The 27,414-nt window shown below is 31.2% G+C and overlaps 1 protein-coding gene across 2 annotated transcripts; it reads right to left on the bottom strand.

The window, feature by feature from the left end:
* Positions 1-197: 197 nt before the first annotated feature.
* LOC117213757 (elongation of very long chain fatty acids protein 4-like) lies at positions 198-18,805 on the bottom strand. 2 transcript variants are annotated; one of them, XM_033459383.1, is made up of 7 exons: positions 18,466-18,805; positions 3,987-4,068; positions 3,659-3,846; positions 3,498-3,578; positions 3,254-3,425; positions 1,996-2,273; positions 198-1,924 (listed from the first exon to the last, which is right to left on the bottom strand). In XM_033459383.1, the coding sequence occupies exons 2-7, from the start codon at positions 4,063-4,065 to the stop codon at positions 1,772-1,774; spliced, it is 951 nt and encodes a 316-aa protein (XP_033315274.1). In that variant the 5' UTR covers positions 4,066-4,068; positions 18,466-18,805; the 3' UTR covers positions 198-1,771. The 2 variants fall into 2 exon arrangements, with proteins under 2 accessions (XP_033315274.1, XP_033315275.1); XM_033459384.1 differs by lacking the exon at positions 18,466-18,805 and adding an exon at positions 6,963-7,340.
* Positions 18,806-27,414: the final 8,609 nt, after the last annotated feature.

The following is a 27,414-nucleotide window of genomic DNA, read 5'->3' as shown; positions in this document are numbered from 1 at the left end:
TATTTACTTATTTTGTTCCAAACAATCATGTAAGGATAAATGGTTTTTTTCATTAATGTTATTCATACCTGTTGCAATAGTACAAAAAAGGTGGATAGACCAGTTTTTCGAAATTTTAATCAAACGAAACCCGGCATCTTTTATTCCGGAACTACAGCATTATATCATCCAGTGAAATTTAATACAAGAAACAAATATCCTTACAGTAACAGACATTTTAGCCTGATTTTAATACGTACATGTTTATGTTATAGTGACAATATACAACATAATACATTTTTATAACCTCTTTTATATCTAAGTTTATCTGTTGGTTTGTGTCATTTTTTTAATATTATTGGAAAGTTATAGTGAACAAATATTATTGGAAATAAACATAATGCATCTTTTAGTTTTTTGCATTGCACAGCAATGCCGTTTTTATAACAGTTGCAACGTTCTTTACATATTACGCCAATAATAAAATGTATTAACAGTGTTTTGTTGACTAATAATGTTTAGAAATAGTTTAAATAAACAAACATGCCTAAACAATTCGAATTAATTTTTACAAACGATCATGATCATTTATTTTGTAAAAGTTTTGCGATAATCTATGTCTTCACGGACGAGTTATTCGTTTGTGCAATAAAACATCTAAATTTCCAGAAAGTCTTTATGTATAAAAAGTCTTATTGTTTTGATATTTTTGGTTGGAACGTATAAAATTTTTTGCACGCAATTAATTTATTATGTGTATTTATATCTGTATGTAGAATATTAATTGTAGAAAAACGTTTTGTATAAATATTTATCTAACTTATCAATATCTTACCAATTGACATAGTGAATCAGCTTTTGTTTCGAACGAAACAAATTAAATTCGAACGAAAGGATGGACATTACTACTAGTTTGTTATTAAACAAACAAATCTTCGAGTATAACTAATAAAAGAATATCTTTTGTTACTCCAAAAAAATCATGTTCATTAAAAATATCATTAAATAATGTACAAAGATAATCTTAGATGTATAACAACAAAATTTAAATTCAAATTCTTTACATTTTCATGAATACTAGTTCATGATCGTGTTAGAATATTGTTTTCCATTTATTCAAAGAGAGACTGCAACATACTCGAATATCACGATACAGCATTAACTAGACGTCAAATGTGCAAATATTGGTACTTACAACTTTAACGTGACCGTCATATTTGAATTCTAACCTTAGATTTACTGAGAGAAAAATCTAAAGGCAGTTTCCGACACGACGATCTGTTTCATTTTGTTTTTTTTTGTTTTACAAGGCAGATTTGAACCGTCGAACACAAAAGATCGCTTAGTTTAAACTTATATAACGTTATCATAATTGATCACACTGGATCTTATGTAATTCGCCTACTGACGACTAAACTGCTAATATACTCGACTAATTTGTATTTACAATACCTTAGACCAGCGATCCGTCGAACTTTGTGCTGCTGATCCAAGAATTAAAAAATCGCAGGCCGGTAAGTTTATAGTCGCGTTTACCTTAATTCGTCAAAGAAATATCGGTTTCTTTTATTAAACTCGATCTTTCTGCAACGATATATGTATAAGTATAGTGTATTGAACGTCACTCATCACGAAAAAAGTGGCAGTTGCAAGAACTAAAGATTCCGGTTCTAAGTTATCGTTACCGATCGAATTATTTTTCAAGAATTTCCGTTCACTTTTATTTTGTAACTAAATATACCGTAGTTCAAGCGATCTTAATATCTTAACGAAGGACTTAGGAGTGTATTATTCATTGAATCTTCTTAGATACACCATTCGCATATCCATTGGCGTGTCCATTCGTAATGTTTCCGTTACACATAGCTGCGCCGGTAATTTTTTTCTTCAATTGCGTATCCGCCTTCATTTTTTCTAACTGTCTTTCTGCGTATGCTTGTTTACCCTAAAAAATTATTATTAGAAATGTTAATATTACAGTTAATATCAATATAGGGAGACTTCCAACAAATTTACCTTGGCAATGTAGGCTTTAGCGTAGAAATTTCCGAATAAAACGATGAAAGAGACCATGTAAATGACAAGAGCATACTGCATCCAGAGTGGGAAATCGCATCCCGACCGAATCCCATTGATGCCGAGGATCAAGGCAGTAGTAAATTGGATTAATTGAAGAATCGTCAGATATTTCTTCCACCAGAGATATTTAGCTACAGAGGGTCCCAATGCGGCTAAGCCATAGTATGAATACATGAGGACATGGATAAAACTGTTCACCATGGCTGGCAGGAAAGCTAAAAAAAAGGATTTTTAATTAAACATTTCATTCTAACGAGTTGAAAAGAAAAAACGAATACATATTACATTAAAAAATTTAATACACATGTGATTATATACTCCAAAAAGTATTTTTTATTTCAGTGAAAACGAGACCCTACGATTTCCCTCCTAATTTCGTAATTCATAAATGTCTAGAGATATTATGATATGTTTTGTACATAAACCAAGAGATATTATAATTTCCTATAATTGCGTGAACTTTCTATAAAATCTTGGATTCGTCGATTAGCATGACTGGAATTAATGTGTATAATTTAAACAAATCTAGAGAAAATATATTGTTTAATACGGTTCAAGCTTAAGCTTTACTACAATGTAATGAATTACATATTAGTCATAATACGATAACATAATATAATAATATTGCATTTAACGCTATTTAGAAAGTGGATATGTTAGTAATTAACGTGGGATACGCTATTGCAGATGTTTATTAGCAGTTTTTATACTTTTATCGTATTTTACCAATGATATTCATTTAAACAGTCATTGAACGGTTTAGAAGTAAGAAGGAGAAAGTGGACGAATAGTTGCGTTTCAAAATTTAATGAGAAATATAAACAACTTTTCGCTTCGAATATTAACTTTAAATAAAAAAAAGTTATTGACTGGAATAGCTCATTCTATAAAGCAGTATAAATTGATATATTTAAGCATTCGAGTTTGAAATTAAGAATGATTAAAAAATGAATTTTTTTACTTTATATTTAATTTCGATGCTATTTTTAATTAAAATGAGTTTTCTTTTCGAATATTCCAATTAAAAAAATAAATATGTAAATAAAAGTGTCTAGAAACTATATGGATCGGTAGGATAGTTTAACTTGAAATAAATTATAATCGATGACACAAGTGGCAAGTTATGTATTTACGTAGTCAATTATCTATATCTCTATAATTGTCTGGAAAGAATTGGACACAGATAAATACTTACTAGATCCGCTTGGAACCCATTTGATACCAATCCACCACAACGAAAACATAGTGGAATGATGGTAAACATGAAGAAAGCTTAATTGATTATCCTTCTTCCGCAAGATAAAGAAAAACGTATCACAGAACTCCAAAAGTTTGCTAAAGTAGTACCACCAGACTGCATGAGCAATCTAACAGAAACAATTGTTATTTTATTTTTCAATCAATTAAATTTAAATTAAAAAATTTATATTAGTATGTACCTGCAATTCGTCTGGACGAGTCACGTGCCTAATCGGCTGACACACATAACTATAACGTAACCTGGTGGAAGCTACGAATAACTGCAAATAATAAATATGACAAATTAAGATACCAGGATTATAAAATGCATAACCAACTCTTAATAGCGAAAACAATGTACCTGTATCGCGATGTACGCGTTAAGACAGGCCATCGCAAGATTATACGGAACGAGTGCCCACGTTAGCTTGAAGGCTTTTCGATTTCTCATGATCTTTGGCCCGGCCCATACAATGAGTAAATACAACATAGTGTATATCAATGTAGGTTTTGGCGAATCGACCAGAAGCCATCCTCTCGTTCGTTCATCTGTAAATGCGTAGTTACTAAATTTAATTGTTAAACTATTATTAAATTATAATAATTAAGTACATTAGGGTTCGAAATAATGCATTTTTTATTTAGTATCGAAAGAAAATTGTATTTGTAATTTTAATATGGCTGTTTACCGGCAAGGGATAGCGTCCAGAGGTAGTAATTGTAGGCATCATTTATTAAAGTTGCTGTGGAATTAATTAAGCTTGCCATTGCCTGAAACAAGATTAAATCGTATTACACTTGTGAACGGATAATTCCAGATTCGAGATTGGAGTGTACTTTTAATAAAAAGTAAACTGAATGTAAATTACAATGCATTTCACGACAGTGACTGTAAGCTCATATATAAGCTTATCTCCAATTACAAACGATTATCATGCCTATTTTAATTTACATTTGTATTACAGAAAACGAATATTTAATTACTGTAATAGTCGGCTATAATTTTATAACTTTTTTGTAATTACAGCAGAATTTTCATGAGACCGGTCAAACGGTACACATACTAAACGAATGATTATAATAAAAATGAATCAAAGATTTCCTGTGCGGAACGTGCGCACGACTGTGCACGTGCGATTTACCACCATTATCCTACGCTTAATGAGCAGCTTCTATGCGCGTTATCCGGCCGTTCACTTAAAGTTGGAAACGTCATATGTAACTTTCACGTTATACCTGTCAAACCGAACGCTATCTCCCTAATCGTCTGCGGGAAAACACGTTTCGTTGGATCTTTCGAACAGCTCGGGTTTCGAGTTGGGTCGATGCTCCGACAGCAACTTAGGAATGTCTACTTTCATTTGCGGTTTAACTTCGCCGTGAACTTGTAGCAAGTGCAAGTGCATGTTCTCCCCCCGGTATGGCAAATTTAGCTTTCATCTTGCATTAATTAAACCACCTTATGGAGCGTTGATTGGATCCGCGAAATCTGACGCTGTTTGCATGCTTCTTGTTAATGAAACTTGTTCGACTATTTCTTTAAAGTTTTGTTGATTTTTTGTTAAATATATATATAAGAAAATATGATAGAATTATTGTTACATAGATATTGATATTAAATTTTCTCTTTGTATAAGATTTTTTATTTTCTTTCGCGTTCATTATTTTATAGAATTATCAAGGGATGGAAAATTTTGTTTATATTTAAACCGTCCAATATCGGAAAATTAATTATTTATCGATATGTAATTAACCCTCCGTCTGCATGTCGGGTCATTTTCGATCAATGATTTTAAACACTTTTTCATTATTTCTATATTTCTGTTTAAATTTTGCTTTGCTTAAAAAAATTAAGGTAACATGTAGCAAATAAAAGCTATTGGATGATATTCTAGAGACTTGGGAGAGTATTCAAGAATTTCGAGGGATTTTCAAAGCAAAAACCTGAGAAAAACTGCGTGGATTTAGACGATTTAATATGTAAACGGCGTCAGTAAACGTAAGGTCGCAGACGGAGGACTAACAGTAATAGCGTCAGTAGAAATTTGTTTATGCGTAGTCATATTTGGAAAATTTTCAAATTCAATTTCTTTGAAAACGAAGCTTTACATTAGAAAGCTTTATTCTATATTTCTGATTCATTCTCATATACATGATCATTTCACTTTCGAATTTATCGTTTTATTGCAAGACACCGCGTATATGGTATGTGGCAATTGGAACTACCATACAGCGCTTCGTCCAATTTATACATTCACTCACCGAAAGTATCATTTTTGAGTCTCACTTAAAGAAACAAATACGGCCAATCATCGAGGTTAAATTACCCGAAAAAAGAAGTTACAACTTCTTCTAAAACAGTTTCTCCCCTTGTGATTAAACCATTGGAACGAACCGACGTTTTTATGCGATTTTGAAGAAAATAAATTGTGATTTTTATTAATCGTTGGCAGAATATACAGCTACAATGTCACTGATCTTTAAATGGCTGGTACGAGCAACGAGCGAATGATTTCTCGGGAGAAAGTCTCTCTGATAAATCAATTTGTAATCTCTGGAAGCTGAGTGAAATTACCTACAAGACTAGTTTATTTGCTGTAAGCAATGGAATGTGCCGTGGATATCTCACAATCGACACATGATACAAGCTGTTCATTGTCGAACGATATGTTAATTTCTAGACACCCTCGTTTACGGTGTATCGTTTTTCATTCGTTTCTCTTTCCTTTTTTAAATATATTCTTTCACATAGTAGTTAATTGTGTTCTTATTTAATTTTGGTATTTACATCTTTCTGTTAGTGAAATTTAATTTTTTTTTTTAAGCTTTTAAAAAGTTCCGTATTATCTGAGGTCCTTTGAACTTTAGCATAACTTCATCTTTTTCGGAGTTTTAAACGATTTTAATACGAATTTTAACACGAAAAGTATAAAAGTATAAATAGACAGATATTGTAAAAGTATTTAATTAAACTTTCAACCGATTAAATAATTAATTAAATTTAAATATATGTATTTTATCAAAACATTATTTAGTTGCATTATCAAAATGTTTTCTATGATTTTATTATACGATTTATGAATACTAATAGCCTTTGCAATATTTATAATTTTTTCCAATATCCGAGTTTTCTATTATCCGAGATAGACTCGTGTCACATTACCTCGGATAATCGAGGTTCTACTATATCATAACGTTAGCAGCTATTCTTCTGTTAATCTCTTTGATTTTCTTTCAATCTCTGACGAAGGATATGAAAATAATTACAAACTCTTCAAAGGAAAAGTACACCTCATTGAGAACCTCATCTAGAATTCTATCCAAAACTCCATTAGGGACACCTGAATCAAAACTATATTTCTCCCAAAAAATGTTTAAATTACATGCTCTATGAGAGTACAAAAAAAAAAAAGATAAGAATTTACAATTTTTCTTAATTTTTCTTTTTCTTTTCCTATTTCAGAAAGTTTAGAATTTCAGGAACAGGATCCAAAACTTTCATAGAGACTTACTCTTGTTCAAAAATGCCCAAAAATCACATATTTTCCAGATAAATTTCCACAGGACCTCCAGTTAAAGTCTTTCTTTCACACTTGCACATAAAGTTGAATTTTCAAAGAGCAGTTGAATAGATTTCAGCACAAGAAGGTCAGGGAGTTTCTTACCTCGTATACTACTGATCGTCAAGAAGCTAACGGCGATACCGTCGTGATCCTTTTCTTCCCCGCACACACCAACGACGAACGTCTAATACGATTAAATATTATACAAAAGCGGTCTAATATCGTATATATCGAGAACAAATAGTCACTAGCGTCTCTACGATTACTCTGCGATCTACTCTCCTGCACGCAGTCGCGGTTTTGTCAAAGTGACATGACACGTTTTAATAAATCTACTGTCGGACAGCTGACACCAGCGGAGGTGCCGCTAGGAATCGGTACTTGTACTTGTTCACACGAGGAGAGGATCGTCATACGACGAGGTCGATCGGCAAAGTGGCAGCGCCTTGTAGCCTCTTCTCCGGTCCACTTTATAACTTTGGTGTCGTCCGTCTGCCGATTCTCCTGCTGGTGGTAACCTCACGTTCCCGGAGGTGGTACGATTTCATCGGCACGTGAAACGTTAAACGAGGCCAAAACCCCTCCGCTACTTCGAAGATTATATCGAACCCGTGGGGATAGATCGTTTGGAATCGGTCAAAACGATGAAGGCGCGTGTCCCACCCCGCGCGATTCGTTTGCTTTCCTCTCCCCTCTGCTGTTACAGCGAATGAGGGGCTATAATCGAGGGGAGTGTTAGTTCTTCGAATGTACAGTGCTTTGAGAAGTGGCACTTCGTCGCCAAAATTGTAAATGTCTTTATATGTATCTATCTTTTTCCAACACAAATCTGGGCTGAACTTCGTTTTGGAAAACACCGAATTTGTGATTTTTTTTTTACAACATGTATGATTGCTTTGATGATCCAAATATCCAAAAATATTAATTTTAAGATGCGGAGATCATTATTTACATTATACATAAAAAGTTTATGCATATCGTGCACTTTATTTAGACACATATTTATGTATGTTTTATGACTTACATGTATCGGCAGGTGATTGATTAACGGAATGAATTGAATATCGGTTTGGGTTGGATTTGATTAATATTATTAAGAAACACGTTGAAATAAACAAATTCGTGCCCTATAGAAGATTGGATGCGCAAGAGAAATCGTTATTATGAAGACCGATCAAAGTCCAAGTTACGTTTCAAAAACTTGGATTTTGACTGTGAAATTACCACTTTGTATACCACTGTGGAACGTTACCGACGACGCTGTGTGTGGCTGATAGATCGAACCACAACCGGATCGGTTTCGAGAGCACTGGTTACACGACTGTTTCGTTCGTGGCCTCGATTTCGAGGTGAAGGTTAGGATGTTCGGCCGGGGTTTTTTCTCTCGTTTTTGGTTGAATGATTTGACAGGTGGAGATGCTTGCTGGTCGAGAGAAAGGGAAAGGAAGAAGTACAAAATGGTACCATTATAGGAGGGTGAGTGCGCGATGGGAAATGGTTCAATTTAAGGGAGACTGTTGAATAGCTTCAGATAAATATTGGCTTTCTTTGAGAATAAAATGGAGCTGAAATAATTAAGGAAGGTTATGTTTTATAGAAATTATAGTTTTTGGAAATGAAAAATTTCCATATTCATTGATTCAAAATTGGATCAAAGTAGTATCGGGTTATAAGCAAATTCGTATGTGGTATAAGCGTCGATAGAAGTATGCACAGAGCTATTTACGAGACTTTTAAGAGATGTCGCGCGGGCAGATGTGAGGATGTAAATATGGATCCAAGAGAAAGCGATACACAACATAAAACTCGTCTTTCGAGTGATGAATTAAAACAGGTCAGTGGTCCTCTTTTAACCGTAAAACACGTTTCCGAATATTTAAATACACTAATTCTTAGTTCTTAATCATCTCTTACTTGAAAACATTTTTTAGGCATTTAAAACCAAATATAAACTTATTTATTCCTCAATATAAGCTTCAAACGAAAAGTTACGTTTCCTAAACGAATCTATTAAATTTTCGTATCACAAACCCACGTGTTTTATTGCGCTATAAATATATTTGAATAGCAAGTTAAGTTGCCTTTCCATTTATCACATAGCAAGCAATTTAAAAAAGATTTATTTTCGCTATTTGCATAAATGTTTAGCTGCCAACTACAAAATTTGGGACATCATTTAAATAAACATTTTGCATCCGTCCCAAGATAAATTATAAAATGTAAAAGAGAAGGACAAAACTTAACCCATACCAACTAGCATTTAGATAAAAATTCTGCAGCTGTTCGAAGATAACCTAAAAAACCCAAAAAAAAGAGAAATAATTCATGAGATTCGCAATTGTCAAAATCTCTTTGACATAAAAATCGTTGAATACATAATCCTACTTTCTGTACCCTAATTTGAAGGATATAACATTAATTAATTGTCTAACGTAAATTGGATAAAATATGGATGAATTTGAACAGGAAGCATATGCTTCTTTCGAGGAATCCGTAGACGGAGGTAAGGAAAAACCGATTTCGATTCATCTCATAGATATTTAATGGGATCAACTAATTGGAATGTTTCTGTCAGTTATGCATTGCAATAATCGATGCATAGACCACATTAAAACTAAAAAGTACAATATAAATTAACACTCCTCTGCTAGAAGCAAAGAAGTCTACTGGAACCAAAAGCCAATTTCTTTTTGTTATGATTAATGTCTAATTTTCTGTTTAGTATCTAACACCGTATGATGATGATGAAAGCGATTTATCTTCCTATAATGTAACGTAAGTGTTACAAGTTATATATGCATGTATATATGTATCTATTTTTTTTCAAATCTTATTTTATCTCCTGATTACTACTCTCATTATAACACAATTATTGTATAATGCTTTCATAACAATCATGACCTCTTAAAGAGCACAGTATCATTTGTAAAATGTTTTATAGTTTGAGTTAGATCTTTAAGCTTAATTGAAAAAGTTAAAAAGAAAGAAAGACGATTAAAGAAATTGGTGGTTATTCATTGTTGTGCTACATAACCTCTTAAGTCACTTGTAGGCATTTCAAAGCTTGACCTGTGAATGCCCATCATGTCCATAACTATCACTGACCCATCCTTTTTTCTCGTGCTCTGACAAAAGTTAGAGGCGGAGGAGGAAATGGAGACAAAAAAAGAAACAGTTGAAGGAATCTGACTGCAGAAGGAGAAAGCGCGGCCGGTTACTTTCGTCGGCGTACACGCGTATAGTATACAGCAGTCCGGCCTGTGCTTTTTTCTTCGCGCTTCGGCTTCATTCTTTTTCGCTCGGCCTGGTATTTATCTCGGTCAAGAAACTGCTCGTTCACGCAGAAGTTCCGTTGCATCGTCATTTAATCAATCAATCGACCTTTTGAATTTCGGAATACGGTTAATAAAATAACCCTAGACTTGTCGATCTAAGATTAATAATTTTAAGGATTTAAGAGATCTTGTGCTATACTTGAAATATTTTTAAAAAGATTTAGATAACCTATCAAAAACATACACGCGCAAGATGTTTTCTTATTTTATAGAATTTAAATATTTCAAAACAGAAATTTTTATTCTTATTACGTTATTTATATAATTTAAATGACTACTTTTACAAAGACTCACTCGAATAAGTACATACTTGAATCAAAACAGTTATTTATACAAAACTTTCTTCATTTGTATTCATATGAAACTTCGATCAAAACTTTCATTTATAAAATATTCATTTTAAGATTAATAAAATACAAAATACAATTTTTGATGAATTTTGTGTTTTACCAAATTTCCTTAAAAATTAGATAATTTTCTTTGTGTGTTATTACAATGGTTCATGACCTTAATTATAATAATTCGCGTGGTTAATGAGAATTGGTAAAAATAAAAAAAGTTGTTTTCACGGACAAAATGAGATCAATGGAACCCAATTGCGCCCGGAGCAAACTTTCATCCGGATTTACTTCTTTCCCTCTTCCGTACGCATAGCCCATGAGCAAATGCCACACTATTGATAATGAAATACATAGCTATTATAAAGATGTAAGATGTGATAATATAAAACTCAATTACTATACGTGTAGTAGAAACGTCATTGATATCAATTAAAAAATAGTGTGCAATCTGGATAAAAATATTTCACTAATCACACTGTTTACTTTTCGAAATAACACTCCTTATTATTAGCAGTGAAAGTATAAGCAAAAGCGTTTGAAATAATTATAATAAACTGAGTAATCCATATAGAGGGATTAATATTTCATAAAAATTATAGTAATAAAAAAAATGATACTTATGGAACGATTAATATAACAAATGTGATGTTGTTTCCTCTTCGATTATTTTCTCTGTTTCTTTAAACTATGTGTTTGCTATATTGTAAATCTGATATCACATTAGAGAAAGTTGCAATTAACAAACTATCACGAGACTTCATCCTAAACATATTTTACAACCGTGAAAATATAATGCTTTGCTTAATTATACATTGTATTTCCTGCATAAAATACTCTTGTTCATTTTCTACGCCATTTTAATCTTGTACATGATAACTTTTTTGTTAAGTTTTGAATTTAAGTTCTTACTTTCATTGCAAACGAATGACGTTAAAGACCTCGTAATTAGAACGCTACAGTACTTGTTTGTGAAATTAATCGATGACGATGCAATAGCACGCGAATTGTACGCGTTTGCATTTTTATAACCCATAAAATTTGCGAATTAAGCGGTATACTTGTCATCAAAGCTGCAATTCTCGGAGAAATATTTTACGTGATTTCAAAATTATTACACATTTTACACATTCATCCTTATGCAATGTATCGTGATCTTTACGCAAAAACGAATGAAAAATATGAAATACATTTCTTTGATATGAAATTTCATTTTAGAGAAAATTAACTTTTGTAAAATTTACCAATATTTATAACCAATATTTTTTTCATTACTTAGCACTTTAATATAATACTGTTAGACATCTTCTACGAGAAGTCTTAACTGTTTAGAATTTGGAGAATGCATAAGTTTAGGAGAGTTAGCATACTGCTCTAGGCATAATATGGCGTGACCAAATTTTCTAGTAAAATATCTTACCAGAAGCAAATATATCTTAGCCTTAACCACTTTTTAATTTAACCTCCAGTTTCCCTATGCATATGTATACATATATCTGTATATATGTATATCTAACCTGCAATTTTCCTAATTTTCCTATACATATGTATATGTATGTAGACACATGTATGTACGAATCGAGAACTCATGCTTTGAAAAGAACATTTACATAATATCAACGCTTATTCTGCACATCAGGATTCGGTATAAGTCCTAATTGAACATCAGAACGTTTAAGAATATAACGTACGTTTATTAATGCCAGAACAGATAAACTACATGCTCTCAGATTCCCGCATTTCTCATTAAATTACAAGAGAAAGTTGGACTTAGATTCCACAACACATTCTACGTCAACTACTTTGTATAGAACTCTGATTTATCCTAATTTTTTATAATAAATAATAATAAAAATTTCTTCAATTTATATATTTCTAGAATTCTTCAAATCCAGGAGTTTTTAGCTAGTCCCTTTTTTAAATTGAGGTTACCTTTGTTATATAGTACAACGTATGAATTCTTTCGACGTTCTGAAATTCCCTAAAATTCTTTTATTTGGGGATTTTGGGAAAAGGTTAATTGAACGCTTTATATGTTTCCATTAATAATTCATATCTTTCTAATTAAAAATGACATGTTTAATTGCTCTAACGATACACTTTGGTTCGTTAAAATTATTTAGTAAACGAGAATTATATATCGAATCATTCTCGCGATTCCTAATTCATGTAACCCGTAAAATTAACAGTGAACAGACAGCTGGTTAATTGCTGCGAAACGTATGACAAGATTATATCAGGGATAAGCAAGTAATATGCAGATACTACTGTCATATAAACAAGAAGCAGTAATTTTGTATTCTGTATCAGAATAATGTATGCACTTGCTTAAGGGCATAAGTTAATGTTCCAGAAAAGACAATGAAGTACAGTAAATATGAACACTTAGTCACTAAACCACAGCAAAAGTATATTTTATCCTGACTACAGTTTTGTATCTTTCTTATGTTTTGTACGACTTAAACATATCATTTTTAACGTCTGATTAATTTCATGTTTATTATCTTTAACATCATAAAAATTTCATGATCTTGTTGTCTTTCTTTTAATAACTATTGAAAAAATTCGATGATTAATCGGTTATCTTAACTCGAATAATGGAATTAAATCATATAAGCTGATTATTCCCACGACGGCGCGTGCATCGACAAATGGAATATCTATTTCTATAAGTTATACATATATGTAATACGTGCCGAGAGAATATGATCTACTGGCATACTTTGAATTCGTGGATACCTGTATCACGGAAATGAATATTGCGAAATGTATGTGGATTCAAAGAGTTAATATTTAACTATGTTCGTTAAATATTTGTTGACTGTTACTAACGTCTCGAGAACCGGTCGTAAATATTTCATTGTTTAAAAATCGTCACCCTCCGTCGTTATCAGAATTACGAAATGCAATCTTTACACATAGCTTATTTAGATGAACGATAGTTTATTTAGATCTTTTTGCAATTTGTTTAAAGGAAAGAACTCGAAATTTTATATTTTAAATATTATATGAAAATTATATTATATCGATACGAAAAATGGCAGTGGTTTGACTTACATCATTATGATTCTTAGTCTTCTATATCATACGAATGAAATACCAATTTACGATAAAATAAGTAGAAATATAAACATACAGCCGATAAAATATGTAAACATATGTGATGAAAAGAATTTTCGCAACCTTGATATGTGTAGGATGTGTTATACTGTACTGTACTGTACTTGTACTGTAGAACATACGAACTCTAACCTCACTGCTAGTAGTAAGAAACTACATAACATCAGAAGCGCAATCGGCGCGGCAGTGGCGGATAATCTTGATGTATACTACTTATAGAAATGTGAAATCGGTCTTAAAAAATAGTTCTAAATTTTTAAAGGATAGTTTAGTCTACATTTGAAAATCATTCCCGTTAGTACAAAATATGGTATTCAGATTTCAAAGAGCTCGCAATTATTTGCCTATAGTAATTACATAATTATAATGCAACAAAGAGTACATATTAGTTTTTCTATATTTACATATACGTTACGTTTCTTTTAGATACACATATTTTTGTTTGTAACTAAATATACGTACATGGTTACTCACCTAAAGCCGAACAAAAATATGTGTATCTAAAAGAAACGTAACGTATATGTAAATATAAAAAAACAAAATTCTAAACAATTTATCTTATTTTAAATATAAACCACAAAATTTATCCCTGATTCCTTTTAAAATTAATATTACAAAATGATCAAAGATTATTACGAACAATTAAATTCCGTCATATTTTTCGAGGAATTGTCTACGAATCTATTTATACATTTTTATTTCGAATTGCCTGCAATGGAAAAATGAAAACTTTTACACGAATCGTTATTTATTGGGGAATAATTTGAAATTATTATATCTGGCATATGATCTAAATAGTTGATTCAGTGAAACTGCTTTCCAGAGCCTTGCGATAGTCGATTGCCGGCGAAACGACCGGTCGAAACGAAGGAAAAAGTTGTCAGGTAGAGAGTGGTTACCACACTTCCTTTCTCCCGAGGCTAACCAACTACACGTATAATCAGTCGAAATCATCAGTATTCTTCAGATCGTTATAACCGTGAAATCATTATTATCGTTCATCGTTGAATTCAGAAAATTCAGACCAATGATAAAGAAGGAATCTACACATATCAACCGATAACTAGACCTCCAATGCGATCGAATTTACAAGTTACCGAATAACTATACATGATTAGAAGTAGCGAAAAAGGAAAGGATAAAAAAAACAGAAATATATTATGGAAGAAATAATGAGATAGTATACGTGTTTTACATGAATCGAAGCCAATTTGATTCCTCAATTATGAGCGTATTATTTATTGAGTTTCTAAAAATTTCTTCTGTACAATTGCGTTAAGTAGGAATTTATTTTTTCTTTTAGCTATAAATTCTAATGAACAGTTATTACTAACTTCCATAGCATTTAATCCTTTCACTGTTCTGCTATTTCTTTTTTGTCACTTCAATTAGTATGTATTAAATGAACCATGATAAATGTCTAGTAAAGGTTTCCTTTTGCAGTTAAGAAGTAAATTAAAAAATCTTCTTTTATTTTACTTCATTCCCATAACATTCAGAAGGTTTCATCTTCTGAGAACGTTATGTCTGCTTTAATACGGATTTCTCTACTAACAGAGTTTAATACCCCTCCCCTACACCGAATAGACATTAGATAGTATCAACTGTCATCTTCTATCGATTCCTGCGAATGATACAATATTGTAACGTACAAGCCATTGTCATTAATAGAAGCAGATTATATTGAAGGAAATCTGAGAGAATAGACATGGTGAAAAGCAAGCTCCGATAGCATCCAACTCGTGGGTATCTTAAAAGGTGAAAGGTGATTGATCTTGTATACTACGTACGTTTTACAAGTTTCATTTTGAAAGCAGTTCTTGCTTTGCAGTGTCTTGTTATTTACCTTGTACTCTAACTTTCGTTTATCATTGTTCATTACAAGGTGTTATTTGTTTTTGGAGGTTATCTCGGCCTTTGCATCCTATCTTTATATTTAAGATTATTAATTAATTTATTTTTCAAGACGATTCAAAATCGATTTGATTGGAACTGTTTAGGAAAATATAGAAAATTTTACATAACGTAACAAATTGAAAATATGAATAGACAAATCAAAACTATATTTAAACAACTTTTCAAAATCTTTTTAAAGGCTTCTAAAGATGCTCTAACGATCATCCATGGAAATAACCAAAAAAAAAAAAAAAGAAACGTCTACTGTGTATGTCGGAAATATAAATTTTCAATTGATGTAACATGAAACAAATTAACAGATTCGTCTAGACAGGAAATTTATAATGAACTACGTTTTCATTGCAACTAATGCCAATGTCAGCGCATGCATATGTCGATAAAGACAATTTGTTCAACATTTTCCTGATGCATGATTTGATCGGAGGCTGGCTCGCACTTTCTTCTGTACCGGTTGCTTGAACTTGCCACGATCAACCTCACTTTCAGGTCAATGTTTAGACTCGAGAGAATAGCGAGAAATATACGATGATTAATAACAGCAAGAACTTTCATATCAATATTTATTTATATATGCTATTATATATACTGCTTAAATTAATGGAACTAAATAACTAAGAAAAAACAATAATATTTGTGTTGATTTAGTTAATGTTTATTTAATTCAAATGTTATAGAAAGGATAATTACATTTCTAAGATCTAACTAAAGATTCTAGATAAAATCGTCATTAACTGTCATTAACAATACCTAAATATTTAAATTATTTTTTATAGAAAAGCGATAAGATTTAATTGTTATGTATACACATGCACTTTCAATCACATTGATTAAAAAAAAATGTCTGACAATAGGCAACCTATTTTCCTTTTTACTGTACTTTGACTCTCTCTTGTTTTCTAATCGTACAAATTAATCACATATCACCTTATATCTCGCTGTATCGTGGCTGCATTATTTTGAAAACTTTTTAGTGAAAGTTACTCTAATCACAAGAAAAGCTATAACAAATTCAAATCTATTGACAATTCTATTTAAAGATTCGAAATTATCCCGTCATCCAACGATTTGAATCGTCAAAACTGCGTCTCAAATTTTTTTTGTAGAATAAAAGATTTATGTTACAATAAAAAATAATTCAGAATTAATGATGTACTAGAATACATTTATGTATTTGATATAATGTATATATGAAAAAGATATATATATATATATATGTTATTTTTACTTCAATATTTGTATTTGCTGTCATTAGTATTTTCATGTCCATAACCTTAAAGTTATTTTTTTTAAATTCTTTACATAACTCGAAAGGGTATAAATAAAATATCCATGTGTATTTCCTCAACTACAATTGATATCGTATCTAACCAAAATGATGAACGCCACCGACATCGCCTAACTTATAATCGATCAGTTATTACGCTTTATGTCTGTTTTTTCGATCGGGTACTCTTTCTCTATCTGTCGATTTCACCGTGGGTCGATTTGCATTTCCAACCGCGAATTTACCTGTTAAGATTGAAGACGCAGCGAAAGTGAAATCTCCCCAATGCAACAAGCATGGCGAGATACCACACGCATCTAATCCTAAACGCGATTTGTTTGACTTGTAAATTACAGTGTTATCCGAGCGACCGGACAATGAAAGTTACTTAAAGAAAGAAAAGCAACTATTCGATAACGCAAATGTTTACGATTAATTACTTGTGTATGTACTACAAACTGGTGATTTAAAAAACAATGATTTTGAGGTTAGAAAAATGAAAACATTGAGTAAGAATAAATATCATTAGAATAGAACATTTTATATAATGTTTTTGTTAGTTAAATTTCATCACGTAAGAGGATACTATTTATTTAGCAAACTTCGAAATTACTCATCAAAACTATTCACGCAATGTCATTTACGTAAAGCAAAATTTTTTTCGAAGGTCACTACAAAAAAAAGGAACAAGCTGTAGTTGTACAAATGTTTAACTTTTACTCTACGTTTGAGCAAATTCACTGTTATTCGGCGAACAATGAATATTTATTTCGATGAATATCTAAATTATCGCGCGTAATTAATTTGAATATAGTATAGTGAAGAAGATGAGAAGTTGTACAAAACATTTTCTTATTAAACAGAACAGAAAAAGAAATTTTTAAATATATCGAATATAATACAACATATAAGAATGAAGAAGGTATTCTTCGTAGAATACGGCACAAAATTTGAAATATTGTAAAGAAAAGTAAAAAAATAGCCACGTGCATTTTATCTAAAATATAATATGTACTTGGTGCAACCCTCTAGAGTTTAGACGTTCGATCGCGACTGTTCGCCAAGTCTACACCAGACTTAAAAGTGAATGGGGAGTAAAAATAGAACTAAATAGTTACACCAAAGTTAACCACAGTCAACTTGCCTCTGAAAAAAGTTTGAATTTCTACTTTATTATCTATTGGTTGTAATCTAGGGGAAGATCTAGTGAATAATAATAGGAACATAGACACTTGGACACTTTTATTCATAAAAAATCCTAACAAACACATATATATCATTGAACAAAATAGCTAAATTGGATTTATTTGTATAGTATGGCGATTTAAGCTATAATTCGGTTAATAGGTTAATAAATAAAATTATGTACCAAATGATCTGAAAGGTTATACATCTATGTTAATGGAAAAAATAATCAAAATAGATCTCTAATTGAGGATTAATAATCTTAGTGTGACAGTTACGTGATTCATTCTATATAATCAAATATATACACATAACTTATTATAACTATTTTGATCGGCACGCTGTTCCAGTCCGCACTAACGAACCTCCCAGAACATAACCAAAAACATCTTAAATCTTCTCTTTCGTATTTAACCACCATTTATCCCTTCGAAAAAATTACTCACCGTCTTTTTTTTAAATTATCACGAGACTCATGTCAGGAATTTGAACACCAGTGGTGGTTTCGCGTCAAGGACCTCGCAGACATACGAACATCATCGTCGTTGTCGAATCTTCGCCGTTTCGTCGGTTATGCCGCAGTTAATAAGTCCCAAATTTAACAAAGGAACTCACGTAATATGTATGCCATGCACATCTGATTAATCTTTAAATATATAACATAGATAGGAGACACTGTACACGATTCATTAATGTATTTCGAGGAAAACACGACAAAAGCTGTTTTAGGTTTCTCGAGTGTGGACGGTGCAGGCGCCGGTCGGCCGCCATCATAGAAATCAATACAACTGCTAACTAAGGGGAGCTCACGTCGTATTGTATGGGATATTAGGATGAACGTAGGATACCGTTTGGTTACAATGGATTCTGAAAAACCACATTCTAATGAATATGTTAGAACAATCAAATATGTACAATAGAACTTCGATTGTTGTACAAAACAGGATTGAAGAAACATCTAGATATCGAGGTTCATGCAATAAAGGAAGTGACCAATCGGATGGTTCACAGTTACAGTCCACTGTATACTTCTTATTAGTTCTTATGGTGTATGCTCTTCATTTGTATATTCGTAATCAATTGTACCCAATATGGATATAAGATATTAACCCTTACTATGTATTACCACATGGATACATAGAACGAAATTTTCGTGCAAATGATTACTGCAGATTCTTATGAAAATAGTTCAATGTTTTGGATACATTTGATATTTACAATATGCATAGCCGTTTTATTGTTCATGTGCATTTAATGCTATAGGATATTCAATGAAATATATGTGTATGTATGTACAGTTTCGTTTAAATCCAGAATCCGACGCAGATGAGTTGCGCTCCTCATCGTTCCTTGATTGTGTCATTGGAGTTAAAATAAATTCGTTTAGGATTAGTTTTTGAATGAATTTACGAAGTGATGATGTCAACGAAGTGACGTATCTATTTATTCTTTGGACTTTGGACTCTGGGCTGGATTTTGTATTTACCGGTACTGTTGTCCTCCTTTGTAAAATTATATTTATGTTATAATAGTAATTTTGAATAAGTATTTTACACACTTTCTTAGTTTCTTTATTTATTTCGTATATTATAATGGACTTTATAAATTTTTCAAACTAATGTAATCTTTAATACGCTTCATGCCACCTATAAGTATACACTACCGATAATATTCTTGTTTTAAATTATATAATACATATTATCATAATGTGCGCAACTAGTGGTACACGCTGAGTAGAAATTCGCGTGAAAGTATTGTACGGAACGTATTTGTAATTGTTTTTAAATTAATTGAATTATACAAAATTATACGTTAGTAATTACTCTGAATCTATTCTTACATGTATATTATAAACAACTATTATATGTATTTGGAGGACTACGTACAAACAGCTAATCTAATATTAAAATGTCAGTGATAACAATTTACCGATTTTGCTATAATAAAAAGATTAAGTAATCGATTAATAAAGAAAGATGGATAACAATATTTTAGACACAGTAATTTATTTATCCATATATCTCTTATGTTTTTTATACATTGTTACATATTATCATTCATATTTGTAAAGTTTGATGTTAGCTAATTCCTAACCTTTAACCTTATCTAAACATAAATTTTCTAATTTGAAACTTTAAAATTGACACATTTATGAGGTAAAATTATGTAATTAGTGAATTCTAAGGAATTACTATTAAATTTAACCTCATTAATAATACTCTTCTTGTATTCGAATCCATATATAATTTATTTAAAGTTCGTGCTGCATAATAAAAATTGTGCCGATTCGATAAATCAGCTCACATAGAAACAGAAAGTTATCTACGTTTTTCGTATCACGTAAGCTTGATGGATATAGAAAATACATATTATGACGTCAAAGAACGAAAGTAAAGAAATCACATTTGACAAATAATTGTTCTCAAATATGTATTCACTCGTAAAAATTAATTAACGCATATCCGCTTCCTGATTGGTCGTCCTTTAGACCTCGCTTTTTTCTATTTCGGCACTGATTGGTTGTTCGAACTCGACACGATTTCTACGATAATTGGCACATTCCAGAGAACACCATGCTTTTTATTCCGCGGGAAACTATGTGGCAAGAAGTTTACTGTATGACAGTTTAAAAATCAGGAAACACAATGGCAGTCATAACATCAGGAAAAAAGCTGATAGGTACTTTTATTTCTTATAGACTTAAATAAAAATTACAGAATTAATTATTTTTGAATGTAAAGGTTTAAACATTAAGGACATTTTAGATTTCAAGCTTTCGCTATGATAACTTGCACTTGTAATTGCACTTTGCGTCGACATTTCATAGACATAACAGTCTACTTCTTCAGGACAGACCTCTTCAGGTGCAAGTGTAAAATAGACACGATTGTTCTCACGAAACCAATAACATGACATGAGGAATATGTTGTTAATTTTCAGTTAACCCATTAATGATCAAACAGTGAAATAATGTATAAAAGTTAGGTTAATACAATATTACTGAAAAGTGTAAATGGTTTATGTATTGTTAATATGTAGAATAATGAATACTCTACAGAAGCCCACTGCATGAATAAAAGACACAAAAAGAAATTCCCATGATTAAAAAAAGAATAGTGTATCATATTATCATAAATATTTAAATAGTATCTCGATGGAAGAAAAAATAGTTATGGAAAAGATATCAAGGAGAAAAAGGATTATAAATGAAATGAGTTAGACGATTACACAAAATAAAATAATTCAAGTATTGAAAGGTTAGAATGTTAAAAAGTGATTCAGATCGATAGAAGTCGGATTTACATGCAACAAGAGGAGCTAGCATCTCACACAAAGATAAATTAGGGATTATATTACGCTTTCTCGAACTATACGTACGTAAAAGCTTACCGTATACTGATAGCTATATTGTATACAGTTATATTAGATGTCCCTAATGAGATTCTGTTCTTGTTCGATTGAATTGTATTCTGTTGAGTTTCCGTTCCGATTGAATTGCAACATCTTGCTAACAAAAGGAGTTCCTTTAAAAAGATAGACATATAAATTTAAAAGTTCGAAAATTTACAACATTGAAAACTCAATGAATTATTCTAGCCGACTGCGCTGAATGATGTACCTCATATGTAATTCACCATTTTTCTTAAGTTATAATTAACGATACTCGCGTAAGAAGAACATAATCTAACTAACTAAATTGTTGTCTTGAAAACCGACCCGTCATTAAAATAAAGTACACATATACAATATATGTACCTTAAATGTGTACAATAAAATGAAAATAAGTTTTATTAAAGATAGTTTTATTAAAGATAGAAAATTTATGTGTTATTTTAATTAGTAGATTGTGAGCAATTTATGTTTATAATTAAGGAAGAATATAAATTTTTATTAGAGAGCAACGATAACATTGCATCTGTGTTAGAGAAAGTGCTCGCGAATCTACAGCATGTCCCGCTCCGTGATTTGTGCATATGTCAGAGAAATTACATAGCAACGATGTTGAAAGATATTTCACATTAATATTATTCCAGTAGCACACATTTAACATTTCTTGATTATTTAAGTTTTCATAAGCTATTATTAGCTTTTTTTATAATATATCAAATAATATGTTAAATTGAACTAAGATTATTTAAAATAAAAGGTTTATAGACTTATGTATGCAAGGTTTCGAATTTTCAAATTTAAAAATTGCTTAACTTTCAAATGTTCAAAGTTCTAAGCCTTATTACTTCTAAATTTACATTGTTTAAGACTACAAAAAGAAAACACGCCTCTCCAACGAAAGTTTCTCAAGTATACCACGTAGCTTCTTAACTTTTTCTAGCAATAATCGCGCAAACCTTACATGGCCCTGGAACAGACGCATTTCCTTATAGCTGAAACAATATATTCTGTTACATCGACATCTTACAGAATGTTACAAAACGTCGAAGCATTCAAGCATAAAAGAAATGCTGCATTCTCCATAATTAATAGCGACAGCGAGGCGCACGAAAACATTCTTAAATTATCGCTAGAACGGATAGGAAACTATAGTAGCTGTCTTTTTGCGAGCAACGAGATTTCACCACAGGCGCGTTACCGATAAACCAATGCAACTTCTGGCTACTAGCACTAGGTATGTATAAAAATATCGACGCCAGCTGACGGCGTTGATATTTCCATGAGAATGAAAAATATAGAAGCGTGTATAGGTGTTTAAACGTGTGACTTTTATGTTTGAGGAGAGAAGCGTAAATGGGACAAGCTCAACGGTCACACAACCGTGACTTTCTAGCTATGTTGCGTCGTTGAGGCTTTTTGTCGTGTACCCAGTCGCTGTTTGTGCTTCCGCCTACACCGTTGCTTGAAATGTGTTTTCTAGGGGAAATTGAGTAAATATATTGTTTGGTGCGAATTTGTTTTACGCAACTATTTAGATTAACGTGATATGTTTGAGAAAACTTGTATATATAATTTTGGAGCGGTTGTTGTCATTCAAATTAGTTGATACTTCTAAGAATTCTATATTCATAAATTTGGTTTGAACATAGAAAATTTTTATTATTACAAATGCTATATTTATATTTGTAGGTTTGTATGGAATTAAATTTTAGATATATAATGTGACGACTATGTAAATGTTCTAAATTGTATCTGAATTATTATATGGATATTTTAAATTGTGTAAATTTATGCAAAAGTATTAACTAATTTAAATTTTTAAATTAGTAGATCTCAAAATAAAAGATTATTCTTGCAGTTAACGGAAGAATCGATTCAAGATGGTTCACGCTGACTGTCTCGTTCCACTAACTCACAATCAATTTGATTGGATTTCTTCAATTGAAGTCACTTAACGCTTAAGGTAATAAACTCTTGATTACCTACGTCGTTTGTACGTGGTAGATACGAGAAAGCGCAGTTCCGATGCAAGGTTTATAAATCTTATAGCTAATGTTTATAATTTAAAAAAAGACAAAGATCTCTATTCTTTTTAAATGAATTTCGATGTATTGAATGGTGAAGTTGTTTACAAATTTACTACAAACTTATTCGTTTAAATTTACCTTCAATACGATTGACATTATTCTCAACAATTTGATATAAGTGAGAAAATAATTTATCAGATACTGCACGACAATGAACCTCATACATAGTAACTAAGTATGAGATAGTTATTAAAAATTTGGATCCGAATCGATACGGATTTATATACATGCGATACAGCTTTATTATTAGATCAATGGCTATTCCAATTGGTTAAAAAACTGGAAAATAATAAAGTTTAATTACTCAAAATCGATAGGAAGGATAATAATTGTGGAGCGAATGACTTAATATTATGCTATCTGTGAAGGTTCCAGAGAAAGAGAGCTTTTAACATCAATCAACGTATAATGTTCCCTAGAGGTATGCGGAAGTGACCGATGATTTTCGTTTGTCAACGATAGTTGTTCACATCGCGAAACACGACTTTCAAATAGTTTCTAGGAAATTATATGTATATTATGTTCCTTTTATGTAGGTTATCGACTCCCTTGCTGTTAAGTATAATTTTCTATATAGGCGATGGTTTTTGCTTTGTAATTTTTTATGGCCACGGATTATTTTCTTGTATGAAATTTAATATAAATCGTTTCGCTATTCCAAAAATTTGATTATTCGATTGTCTCGAATCTGCGTTATTTCGAATATTCGAAATATGTAATGCTTCATTATCTAAATTTTTATTAATAACACTATGGGTATAATTTCGGAATTATTTAAGTATATTAAATATTATTAAATAATACTATTTATCTATACATCTTTATAAAAAATCATTACAATTACTTTGTGCAATTGCTACTATACTTTTCACAAATTTTCACTATGTTTTTATCTCTACGGGATACTAATATTAAGTTAAATTACAGAGATCATGTAATTGACTGGGATACATCGTTTAAGCTTAGTTTACATCCAAACGGTAGATCAAGTTAAATCGAACCACGGAAAGAAATCAGGGAAAAGTGGACGAGAGGAAGACTCATCGAGGTCGCTGATCGAGGTCAAGTTTTAGACTACTGTAATGTCTAATCGTGATGCATGTGGATGCTGGTGTCGTTGCCTTCTCGCAAATATCATATCCTGGAGAAGGGGAAATTCCATGGAGAAGTTAGAATATCGGAATCTCGGGCTCTTCTTTGACTCTTTGAATTTTTCAATCTTTCAAATTTCCAAATTTTCGAATTTTCAAAATTTCAAATTTCTGAATTCTTAAACTTTCAAATTTTCAATTTCTCAATTTTCAACTTTTCGAATTTTTTAATTTCTAAAATTAAAAATTTTTAGCTCATCAAATAAAATATGCATTACCCGATTCGTTAACATTAAGTTCTCATAGTCTCCAAAACTTCTAAAACATTCATCTTCAACAAAAATTTCTAAAACTCAGTATTTTTAATGTGACCTAACATTAATGTGTGATCGGTGTGTATGATAATAACGATTATGCAAACTTTACATGTTCCTGCATTGCGAAGTCATATTTTACACTACTGTGATGTCTAGTACCGTTGTCTTCTTATAGCAGTCAGTTTCTGGGGAAGTGGGAATTCCAGAGAGAAGTCGAGAGATTGGAATCTCGGGCTCTCTTCTGACGTCTGTTTAGCAGTACCACTCACTCTCTCTTCTTTTTTCTTTTCCTTCTCTTGGCTATGCTGGTATACATATATCTAATGTCTTATCTGAGCTTAAAGGCAAGTTGTTCGATTCAGTAACCTGTCTGCAACAACATTCTAGATTACCACTGGGAACTCCCCTGATCTAATTTCGTTTAGGCTTATGAACAACTTATTGAGACTTACGGAAATGTAGAAAGGTATTTTAATGGGATATGGGCATCTTGAATGATGGATTGAGTTTTTATATTGCCTGAACGGAATTGAAATTATGTGAAGGAGAGTTATTAATCCATATATTAATTAAACAATTTAAAAAAATGAATAAAATTGTTACAAAGAGAACAATGTCTTTTTGACAAAATTGGTAAATTTTGATTTATATATCGAAGAGATTTAAATTTTATTTGATTTGGCTTAATGAATTTTGTGGATTAAAAGAATTCTTCTTTATTTGTATAATGTCGAATTTTATTACTTGTTAATTACATTAACAAGTAATTACATTCTCTATCGTTGAAAAGAGAATTAGTATAATCCAATCGCAATCAATAAACTAATACGTAAATTTTCATTGCTTGATTTATACAAACAATGAAATTATGTAATATTAGATATGGAGTTTATCTTTATTTATCAATCAATTTATCGATTTAGAGGTTTATAGATAATAAATAAGAAGTAACTTATATATGTACTAGCATGAATATATTTGACAATAATAAATTAATTGTGATTTTTTCCTGGCTGTATTCTTAATAAATCTTAAATAAATGAAAAAGTTTTTTAAATTTCACATTTTTTTGCAGACAATTCTTAATTGCGCCATCACTGCCCTCTATGATTGTGTACTCTAATCAGACACCATAGGCATAGAACCATATGCATATGCGTCGATAAATAGGAATAAAATTGAAAAATCCGTTAATTCAGTCTTCTTCATCTATGCATTTAATTAGAGATGAAGTATATACAATGACACACGAAATAATTTACATATATAGATGCTTTATATAAATATATGTATTATATGTGTCATATGAAATATCATGAAATTTCATTAGCGCTGTAATTGAGATCTTACTATGTTGCTATGTTAAAGACTTGTCATGTTTATGATATTATTATGTATGTACCATTCATTCTATTATTCTTTTCTAGTTTTAATAGAACTTGTATACAAATCTGTTGAAACACCCTGTATGTATAAGAAGAAATAACGTGTGACAGCGCTTCTAGTACACGTCACTACAAGATTCACATCACATACATATGTAGAATTGTCACAATATCTCGCTTAAGCATGATCATACAAATCCGTCCTTTGATCTGACCTCCACTGTGTCTACATCTAGGCACGAACTTGTTCGAAAGCCATAGTGATAAATTCACGAAGGTAGATCTCGGATGATTACAACCTTTCATCTTTCCACCTTTATCTTTCTCCCTTTTTCTTTTTAACAGCGTTACAAAATAGTTTCGTAAAACAAATTTTCATATCAAAAAACAGTGGCGCTCAAGTCACTTGATAAATTTGGAAATCCATAAGTATCAATTGCTAAATTAAAATGAGATAAAGGAAAAATGAAGAAAAGATAAGATAAAAGAAAGTTGATACTGTGGTCGCCTATTTTCTTATGGAATTTTTTACTCTTTTGTAAAAATCTTGCTTTTATATCAGTACAATGTCTAATCTAATCGTTATTGTATCAATACCTAAAGTCACAAAGAAGCTTTATATTAAGTTTTTAAGAAGCTCAACAAAAGGTGTTGTGACTATCACAAAATTTTTACTTAGAAAATAATTGACCTAAACTTAACTTAATCTAACAAAGTACATTATTGGCATCTTAAGCATCCATACTTTGTAAACACCCGATCGCTCATCTGGACAAATAGACGTTCCAAAAATCGAGATTTGCGGTAGCTAAAACCCGTTTTATTGGATTCCTCCACTCTTAAGCTTTTTACTAATATACCATACCTTACCTTACCTTACCTTAATACCTTGCCTTACCTACCATACCTTAATGAAAATTGTCCCAAATACATACTATAGTAGTGATCAATGAACTTATTCTCTTATTCCAGAATTTTTGTATAAAATAATGATAGAAAAGAATGAAGTAATTATAATCATTAATAAAAATATAATATATAATTACAGTTCTATAATCACAATTCTTTTTAGAATGACTTTCCGAATGAAGAATCTCAAGAGAATTCATATCTTTTTTTTATAAG

This window comes from Bombus bifarius, unplaced genomic scaffold (assembly GCF_011952205.1).
Source record: "Bombus bifarius isolate JDL3187 unplaced genomic scaffold, Bbif_JDL3187 scf7180000009125, whole genome shotgun sequence".
Classification (NCBI taxonomy): Eukaryota; Metazoa; Arthropoda; class Insecta; order Hymenoptera; family Apidae; genus Bombus; species Bombus bifarius.
The sequence above is the reverse complement of the archived record's forward strand: the minus strand, read 5'-3'. Positions and strand labels throughout refer to the sequence as shown.

Bases quoted from the DNA above. Each gene is read 5' to 3' on its own strand.
- LOC117213757 (XM_033459383.1), bottom strand. From the start codon at position 4,065: ATGGCAAGCTTAATTAATTCCACAGCAACTTTAATAAATGATGCCTAC. The intron at 3,847-3,986 runs GTAAACAGCCAT...ACGCATTTACAG, and splicing joins CTGGACGCTATCCCTTGCCG to ATGAACGAACGAGAGGATGG. The intron at 3,426-3,497 runs GTACATACTAAT...TGTTTCTGTTAG, and splicing joins CTCGTCCAGACGAATTGCAG to ATTGCTCATGCAGTCTGGTG.